Here is a 10,316-nt window from a genome sequence, read left to right on the forward strand (position 1 = left end):
ATTTCCAAGATGCTGCTATAGTACTCTAATTGATCTCTTCTCATGTACATGGGATTCCAATCTTTTATCTAACTGCCCTTAGTCCACAGATGCAGAGTTGGTCAAAAAATTTCCCTTAAGTTGTGGACATTCAGAGGATGCTCAATACTGGCCCTATGCGCAATCGGACAATATTCCGCCAAATCGGGCTATTTTTTTCCTCAAATCCGAGTCACACTGCCTTATTCACCAACCTTCAATCCACCCATTCTGCCCAAGCCACCATGGAAACAAATTTGGAGCTCATCCTTGGTGTCGAATAAAATTAATAAAAATTTTATGGCAAGCATGTCGCAATGCACTGCCAACAAAAGCAAATCTATTGAGACGATGCGTATCAATGATTTATATGCTCTTCTTGCTCTATCAAGGCAAGGATGTTCTACATGCTACATGCACTATGGTCTTGCCCAAGCTATTCAAAATCTGGATGCATATCCTCAATGGTAATTCAGACAAGTTTCAACACAATCAGATTTTGCTCAAGTGCTGTCCGTGGTGCTTGAAAGAATCAGGACGCAACTCTAAAACTGTTTGCGATGATAACATGCAATCTGGTTCAGGCGTAATAAGGCCGCTTCTCACCACCGGGCTTCTCACATGACCAGGTGCTTCAGTGAGCCATAGATGCTCTTCAGGAGTTTTGGACAGCCCAACCACCAGTCCAACCACAAGCAACTAGGTCGAGAGTCAAGTGGACAGCTCCACAGGACGGCATTTACAAAATAAATTTTGACGGGGCTTTGTTTACCACGTTGGACAAAGCTGGGATAGGAGTAATCATTCGAGACTGCAAAGGTTTGGTCATGGCCTCATTGTCTCATTCCATTCCTCTTCCTTTAACTATGTTGGAAATTGAAACTATGGCAGCGGTAACAGCCTTGGAGTTTGCTTTAGAACTGGGGCTAGATTCTGCTATTCTTGAGGGAGATTCTGAAATTCTTATGAACTAATTGATGGAAGATTCACTATCCTCAGCTTCGTTTGGTCTTCTAATCCAAGAGGTAAAAGCTATTGCTGAATCTTTTCAATGTATTAGTTTTTCTCATGTTTGTAGAGAATGTAATATTGTAGCTCATATCCTAGTTAGGCAAGCACGCCATGTTACTAGTTATTCAGTGTGGATAGAAGAAGTCCTGTCGTACACCTTAGTTGCTTATTAGGTTGATTTGTCTATTGATTAATTAAATTTGAAGTCTTCTTTCTCAGAATAAGAAAAGATATAAAAAAGAAAAAAAAAGAAAAAAAAAGGAGGTGTTAAGTGGCCTACAAAACTCCTTTTTGATAGAGCCAGTAGAATTTAAACAAAAGACCTATGTTTTAAAAACTGGACCGGATCGACTAGTTCGACTAGTTGAACAAGGAACTGGAGGCCAGTCTAGTCCGAAAAAATGCCCAAAACCAGTAAAAATCGGTCAAAAACTGGGAACCGGAGGCAAATTCGGTTTTGCCTCCGGTTCGATTTTTAAAACCATGCAAAAAATTTACCAAATAAGTTACAAGGCTCTTAATTGTTCGTAATATATTTTTAAATCATTACAATTTGAACATTTTATGAGTCTTTATTAACCAAAATAACATAAATTTACATAAATTTCAATTGATATTTATTTATCTACTCTAAACCATTCCATTATAGCTTGAGTTTTGACCATGAAATTTTTTTAAAATGGATTATTCATGTGATAAGAATCCTAATGGATAAACACAATATAATAAATATGCAATATTTTGGTAAGCTTTCTTACATTAAAATATCACAAAAAATTCAAATTAATATATTTTAAAATTTTCAAAATAGTTTTAAATATATCATAATTGTGTGTCATATATATATTTTACCCTCCCAACCTAAAGTCAAATCCTAACTCTACCACTAGTCCGATACCCAATTGACTAATACTAGACATATTTGACATATTTGGTTAAGGGTCATCAAATAGCCCATGGCCCACAGCCCGACTCAGAAACCCGACGGCCCACCGGCCTAATGGGCGGCCCGACCCGTTGTTATTGAGGCCCATGGGTAGCCCACTAGCCCAGTAGGTCAGGCCATGGGCTAGTTTTTATGCCCATGGGTACCCGATGGGCTAGCCCAGTAGCCCAACCCGCTGCCCAGCCCGTTGGCCTAACCCATTAGCCCAGCCTAATAACTCATAATTCATAACAAAAATATATAAGAAGTGTATGAAGGAGTGATCTTGAGATATCATAGTGGAATTTCTTAAGAGAACTCCCTTAACCATTAAGATATCTAAAGTAATCGTGCTAAACTTAGTTTACTAAATATATATTTTTTTAGTAGTTTATCAAATTTGAATTAACCATTTGACATTTTTTTTATTAAAGATAAAAATTAAATAAAAAAAACTATTTAAAGCCTTAATAAATAAAAAATTAAATAGGTTTTCATCAACAAAACAAAAAATTAAATAGATTTGACTGTAAAAAAATTTGTAATTAAGTATTAAATTCTTTAATTAATTCATTTTAAAAAATAGATTGATTATTTCCTTATAAAAAATTGATTCATTCCTTATAAAAATAATAAAATAATATGTTAACACAAGCCCATGGGTGACACATTAGGCCCAACCCGATAGCCCAACTCGCTAAAGACAAAATGGGCATTGCCCATGGGCAGGGTCATGGGCTAAGGTTTCCTCTTTCGGCCTAGCCCGACCCGGCCCATTAACTAGTTAATAATCCATTATGCCCAGCCCATTGTGCCCATGGGCCAAGTAAAAATGGGTCGGGCCGGCCCGACCCGGCCCATTGACGACCCTTATATTTGGTAGTTGTAGAATATACAAATTAGAATTTTCATAGGCTAAATATAGTTCTTGTCTTTAAGGTTTATCCCTGCGTGTGGCCATTGGATGCCACATGTTCAACCTTTTAAAGGAAAAGTTAAAAGAACAAAAAATTGTTTCAAGTCAAATCACTTGATGCTAAAATAAATAGCATATCCACTTTCCATTAGATCGAATGGAATAAATCTTGATAGAGCTGAGTGCATGTCTATGACTCATTCGAATCTTCTACTCCCAAAGGCCTAAGCTCAACAGATAAGATGTCACTATAGTCACACCCAAGTAGAAGATGCCAACTCAAATCACCCCCTACCCTTTTGTTTTGTTCATATAAAAAAAAAAAAAAAAAAAAAAAATAATGGCCATAAACAAAACGACATAAAGTAGCAGAGCACAAAAGTTTTGGTACGAAAACCAATCAATTTCTTGTAAAGTTCAAAGACAAAATCAATATATTAGCCATAGCTTCCGAATGCCTTCAAATAAGTCAATTTGATAATGGGGATCAAGAAACGTTAAACATGGAGCAACAAAATGTAATAACTCAAAAGTCATTCTCAGTGACAAATTTGCTCTCAAACTTTCTGACCGAAGGTTGCCATAGACATTATACTGCTATATATTGAAGGCAAAATTACTCTCAACTTTCTGCTCTCTCACGCACCGTATGGTTGTATGTCCTATGAATTAGAAAAGCTAACAGATTTAATGCACGCAAACAACACTGTAAACAAATATGTACATGAAGGAGAAAACAAAAATGCCATGTACGTTCGTTATAACACTAATCCTTAAACACTTGTTGGAAGTCATGGTTCTATATCTGTGCAAATTCCATTGCTATACCCTATCCTTTTTCAACTATACCTTTTATATTCACTTACAAGGGTTCTTTCTTTGCATGAAATCGAGAAGGTCCATCCCCATTAATAGCCCCTTCAGTGAAGCCCAAGTTAATCCGTGAAGATTGAACATTTCGGGACTCAATCTCTGGTGCTTCATCAACTATCCAATCATCCATTGGGTCAATCTCTTCAGCCACAATGTCACACTTTTTGCCTGACTGAAACTGCTGCAGTTGCAAATTATAATGTACAAATGTCAGTTCACTCAATCCTTGTTGCTCAATAGGATTCCTTCCAGTTGTAAGCAGCTTCTCGGCCAAACTTCTCTTTAGTTCGCATCTTGAAGCACCGTCACAGTTCTGGCTCAGAATTCGAAAGGCAAATCTCTGCAGCTCAGGATATTCTGTTCCATAATGAGACCACCATAGAGCTGTAGTTCAATTTACATAAAAATACAAGTTTAAAATCATGGTTTTTGACAGACTCAAACCAAACCAAACAATAAGCAAGCAAGAAGCCAAACTATAGAGGTCTCTTACCAGGAGGGTCGCTGGTTCTTTGGTTAATGGCACTCCCCTCTTCAAAACTACCTCTAGCATGTCTATAGTCTTCAAGTTGTCGGGATATCAAATCTTGACTTCTCTGATCTTGTACCAAGCGGACAGTAGAGCACAAAAGACCAAAGGCAACCTCAGCATCACCTAGGAAATCACTTGAATAAAAGAGACTTGGGTTTAAATAATACCCTGCACCATGAATAGGGCTATGGAGAAAGTTGTCCCAAATCTCATCAATCACTTTCCAAAAAGGCATGTACTGGGATTTCTTACCTTTAAATTCCTCTTTAATTGTCTCTTTTAGTTGATCCATTGTTTCGTATATGTACCCCACTTGTGGTTTATCAGCCTGACTGATTAAACATAAAACACGCACAATCGGTAGAGTTGCCTTCAAGGCAATCCCAGCTCCAGTCCAGAAAGAGTTATCTTCCATCAAATCTGCTACCCTCTTTCCCTCTGTTCTAGAAGCCCAGACTGATGTGTTCCACTCAGGTGAGGCAAACATGTTCTTTAATTGCAGCTTTTCTGAGACAATATTCTCCAAAGTCATAATGGGCATTGCTGACCTTATTTTGGAGGGCCGAATTAGGTCACGGCCAAGAGTATGTTTCTTCAAAAGATTCAAAACAGTTTCATGGCCATAAATAAACTTTGTAAGGGACTTGGCTTTAGCCAATATACCTCTGATGGACTCAATCATTTCAATCTTCTCTAGCATGAGCTCAATGCAATGGGATGCACTCACAGTCCAGAACACTCTCTTGCACCTATCCATGAATTGCTTGCCCACAGCTCCCATCCAACCTGTTATAGAACATGCCACCACTTGAATTACATTTTCAATTCCAATCTCCTCAATAACTCCATCCAACAACAACTGTAACATATCAACATCGTCAATGAAAGATGTAACATCAGACGAGCGAAGATAAACAATACCCTGTGGGCAATCCACCAAAAAATTTACCAAGTGTCGACCCTTTTCATCAATCCATCCATCTAACAAGATGCTACACCCTGTGCTTGCCCATGAATGCCTAATCTTCTTCACATAATCTTGGATATCATTCACCTCATCTTTAAGGATCCACCCTTTTAGCTCCTGACAACTTGGGATGTTATACACCATCTGACCGTTACCCAGGGTAGCATTTATCATTGCTTTGAAACTAAGGGAATTGACAGTACCGAAATCAACACCTGTTTCATAGAAAAATCTAGCAATGCATTTTTGGGCTTTCCTTGATAATGAAACTTTTCCTTCTTTGCAATTGATGGCTGTTTGAGAACCTGTATTTCCATAGGGAAGAGGAGCACTGTCTGTAAGACTGTCTTCCTGTGCAGAGTCCATATCAACATGCCTCCCATCACAAGAACCGGCAGTTTGAGTTGTTTCATGCTTATTGTGCTTAACACTATTCAAGTTGGGACGGCAATTCCTTTTACAGGGAAGATTTGGGTTATTTAATTCATCAACTTCCTTGCTTAAACTTTCTATCTTCCTTTCAAGTAATTTGTTTCTAAACAGTTCCTTCACATTTTGAGGAGCATTTTCACAAGGAGTAACATCTCCACGTATACCTCCTAAGTGGCACTTTAGACGGAAGAAACCACTCACCACTTTACCACAATATTTGCATTGAACTCTAACTTTTTTCTTATCAACTACTGTACCATGATCATGAACATTAATGAAGCCTTCACTAGCAACCATATTGTTCTCTTGTTTTCAATTTCAAAAGAATCAAGAAACCCTGAAAATTTTCTTCTCTGTACATCAAGTGCTTTCAGCAAGCTTGGCCTGAACAACAATGAGAAAAGGTAGCAAAGACAATGATTAAGGGGGAGACTCCTTAAAGTTAGAGCCCAAAATTGATATATGATCTGGTTTCCACTCAAAATCAAATGAAGAAACTTATTAGATTCTATGGGGCACTTTCACTTTATATGAATGTCATCATTCTTGCAATTATCACATGTTCTACAACTGAAAATCCCCAAAAGAACATTCAATTAAATAAAAAATTGCAAAGCCAAAGCGGAAGGATAGAGACCAATAGTATGAGAATTGGACAACTACTGCATAATAAGTCAAGGGCATAAGCTAAACACAAAACATCATAAAAAGTTGGGGAACATAGAACCTATGCTTTCAAGAATTCATTCAAGACTTGTATAAAGTTAATTATAAACTACTATTTTAATGTCCCAAAATAAATCTTGTCATATCCAATTTTTACCAAGAAAAGGTTTTGGGAAGGAATCATTTATCACCCTCAGTAGAGTACAACTACAAAAACTAGTGAGGTTGGCATAGATGCCTGAAGTCAAGAGGACAAAATTACTTAAAAAAGAGAAAGAAAAGAGAGGAAAAAAAAGGGAATAAGGAAATGAGATGATTTGGCACTGAAAGACTCTTGAGTGGGCCCAAGTTTGTGTGAGATATACCATAGACAAATTCCTGGAGATAATTTTGGTTATGATGCTTGTAAACCATTATTCAAGAATGAGGCTAAGATGATGACTGCTCCAATTTTGAATTTAGACGAGATACTGATCCTAAACTAATGCAGTGGACTAAGTATGGTTATAGAGATAAAAATGAGTGAGATCATTTCTATCAACCAAAAAAAAAAAACATAATGTTTATAAAAATAATAATAATAATAATAAAGAACGTGAGATCATTTCTATCATTTATCCACTTATTTTATGGAATTGGAAATTATTAAAGATGGGTCCCAAAAAAATGAACTTGATCAGACTGCGAATTTCTTTCAAGATATCAAGTTTCTGGTTTAGTCCGTATTCTGTAACCAAATAAAAAAGATATAGCTTCAAATAAGAACTTTTCTAGTCACGTTTCAATAAATATATGCTCAACAACTTTTCAAGGTAGCAATGAAGCAAATAGGGAAATCACTGTTGAAGAAGACCAAAAATGCAGAAGTGGTAGAAAAATCTGGCTTGAAAACCACAATTGTGCGACTCATATTCATGATAATACAAACACGTACACACCACCAGTGGGACTCAAACTCACAACCTCACTCTTTTTCCTATTATTAGGGAGGAGGAAGTGTCAGCTCATTGGCTATTTAGCGTTTAGAAAATCTAAGATATCATGAATAAATTTCAGCATCTCAAAATACTTGTGAATGCCCTGTAACGAAAACAAGACCATGAATGTGATAGCTAATCAAAATCTAGAGGATTTAAATTCAAGCCATTAAGTAATGGTCTCAAGAAAATTGAAAAAGTATTGTTTAGACTTAGGAGCATCTAATGAACAACTGAATTTTGAAGAATCTAAGGATGGCAACATTCAAAGTGTTACACTTTGATTTTGGCCTTGGCAACTGAGTGATGAAGGCATCAATGAAAATTTGATTGAATATGATTGAGACCAGTCAGTCCCCTCGTGCATCCAAGATGAAAGAGACCAAATGGGCCCCATTAAAAATTCCAAATCTGCCAGCACATTAAGAGAAAAAAAAAAAAAAAAAAAAACCCACTGTTCAAATTAAAAATGGTTTTGATTTGACTCATAATTACTTGACCTTCAAAACCTTATGACTTTTGGCTCTCAATGAGATCAGTCAGATTGATATGAGCTGAACCTCGCACATGCAAACTAAAAGATAACTTTACTGACACCAACTTGATCCTTGTTCCATGTCGCGATCACTTTTATTATAAACACAACATATTATAATTAATCACGTCAATATTGAAAATTGTGTCCATGGAATCGCTTAATTCAATCGTTGACTAAAAGTATTGAACAAACAACAATTAAACTTGGCAGAAACTAGAGAATCTCTTCTCCCTTCCAATATTTTTTTTTAGAGTAAAAATGAGCAAGCTTTATGATCTGTTTTGACTTTTGAGATGAGAGAGAAAGAAGCACAAGTGTAATTTTAGACGAAACAAAGAACAACCTTTTTATTTGTCTTAAACAAAGGAAACATCAATAATGAATATAGAAGAAGAAGAAGAAGAAGATGTTGTTCAACAAAAAACTGTACCTTAAAGGTTAAAGCTCAAATCTTGAAACAGACAGAGAGGGAAGGACTCCTTTTCCTTTACACAACGTCGAGTGAGGCTCAGATCATCATCATGTCTTCACTAGCTTTCCCTTCTTATCTTTGCGCGTATGTGTTTGGCTATTTATCATAAAAATAAATCATAATATATATATATATCTACCTATCATCCAAGTAAGCGGCCACATGGCCCACATCATCCCCTTAAAATTACCAATTTTTCTACTTCTTATCTTTTTCTTTTTTTTTCTTTTTTTAACTTTTATTCTTCTTATTCTATAAAATATAAAGTAAAATAAAAACTCTTATTCTCCCTGTTAGTTCATATTTATTCTTATCTTCCCAGTATTCTCAATTTTACAATTACACTTCCTTTTTTTTTTTTTTAACTATTCTTCTCCCCCCTTTTTATTTTGTATAAATTCCATATTATTACTCCCATTCAATCCATATTTTCTCACAAAAAAAAAATTGTGAGTACTCTCTCTCACTCTTTGGTGGACTTTTGTTCTTCCTTATAACTCTGATTAAGGTCGATAATTATTTTTTAATATGTATTTCGGTACTACGTTTTTTAAATTTTCCATTAGAAAGTCTTCTCTCTCTTTTTTATAGCTTTGGTTGAATTTTGATTTAGGTTAATACTTAGTTTAAAAAAAAAAATAAGAATTTGAGTTTATATCAAAACACAATCTACATGGCTATGAATTTCAATATGTCTATCAATTTTTTGAGTAATAAATTATTATAAAATTTATCTTTTATTTCTTTGGTTTTATTTTAATTTTGGTTAAACTAACATCGTAATTTTGTGATGAGTTTTTATGATTATTGAAAGCACGATAGTGCGAAACACTATTGCTTGTTCAGACTCCCAATTTTAAATTTATAGCTAAAATTTTTTTACTCAACTTATCTAAGTATGAAATAAGAGTAAATGAAACGCAACAAACCAAAACAACACTCTAGTGCATAAACAAATACAATAAGCAATAAATGTGAAGCACAAGAGTAAGGAAAGAGAGATGCAAACACAAGATATCATCGCTCTTTGGAGTTGCAAGAGAAAGAGTCTTTGATTCGCTCTTTTGAGTTTTAGAGAAACTCTTCTTTGCTCTCTTTGTAGAAGAGTAAAACTTGCCACTTTTCAATGATTGCAAAGTTATTAGACCTTGTCGAGGTAGAATTGTTGCATCCTTGGGAGGATGAATTCCCTTGAAAAGCAAAATCTTCATTATGAGACTGCAAAAAGGAAGACAAGTCCTACTAGTTGATTTGCCTGCAGTTTTTCCTAAAGTTTGGAAAATGTGTGCACATATGTTGATTGAAGCTCCATGTATGAGATCACAAAGGAAATTTGCTCTTCGAAGGTTGATGAAGCCCATGTTGGTCAATGGGTACAAATTGGAGTGCATGATCAATGCAAGGGTCTTGATTTTAGGAGTGAACCTTGTAGTGCCAATGGACGTACTCTTGACGGAGACTTCAAGATCAACTCCTAAAGTTTCAAGAATGAGATCAAAATGTCACACTTTGTCATCATAAAGAGTTGTGACAACATTTAATGGACGGTTCATTTGAAGAATCTTGGCTATATAGTCCTGTGTGATGATGAAGTCTTTTCTCCAAACCCAACACTTCAATTCAACTCTAGTAAACCAAGCGTTTGAATAGAATTCCTTTATAAGTTCCTCTACTGGCTCAGCGAACATCTCAAACAAGTTTTCCCAATCTTTATTAGCAAAGATCCAAGGGATGAAGGTTGATCCCAAAGAGTCAAACTTCACAACCCATTCCACCACAGTAAGTGCATTCTTGAAGTGCGTGTTGAAGGATTGGAAGTCTGTCAAAGACATAAACTTCATTCTATCAAAAGCAACTAACGCGTACCTATTTCTCTTTGATATTGGAGAAGATGTGATATCAATTATGGGTGCTTTCCCGCTTGAAGACCTTTGAGACATTTGTAAGATAGACACACAAAGACAAATCATACACAAAATGGCAACAAAC

The 10,316-nt window shown here is 35.8% G+C and overlaps 1 protein-coding gene across 2 annotated transcripts; it reads right to left on the reverse strand.

Annotated features, from left to right (window-relative positions):
* Window positions 1–3,603: 3,603 nt before the first annotated feature.
* Window positions 3,604–8,426, reverse strand: LOC136070327 (uncharacterized). Of its 2 annotated transcripts, none has more exons than XM_065780134.1 (3): window positions 8,286–8,426; window positions 4,237–6,058; window positions 3,604–4,100 (listed from the first exon to the last, which is right to left on the reverse strand). In XM_065780134.1, the coding sequence occupies exons 2-3, from the start codon at window positions 5,969–5,971 to the stop codon at window positions 3,733–3,735; spliced, it is 2,103 nt and encodes a 700-aa protein (XP_065636206.1). In that variant the 5' UTR covers window positions 5,972–6,058; window positions 8,286–8,426; the 3' UTR covers window positions 3,604–3,732. The 2 variants fall into 2 exon arrangements, with proteins under 2 accessions (XP_065636206.1, XP_065636205.1); XM_065780133.1 differs by having other exon boundaries at window positions 3,604–4,127.
* Window positions 8,427–10,316: the final 1,890 nt, after the last annotated feature.

The sequence above is a fragment of the Quercus suber genome, unplaced genomic scaffold (genome assembly GCF_002906115.3).
Source record: "Quercus suber isolate HL8 unplaced genomic scaffold, Cork oak 2.0 scaffold_226, whole genome shotgun sequence".
Lineage (NCBI taxonomy): Eukaryota > Viridiplantae > Streptophyta > Magnoliopsida > Fagales > Fagaceae > Quercus > Quercus suber.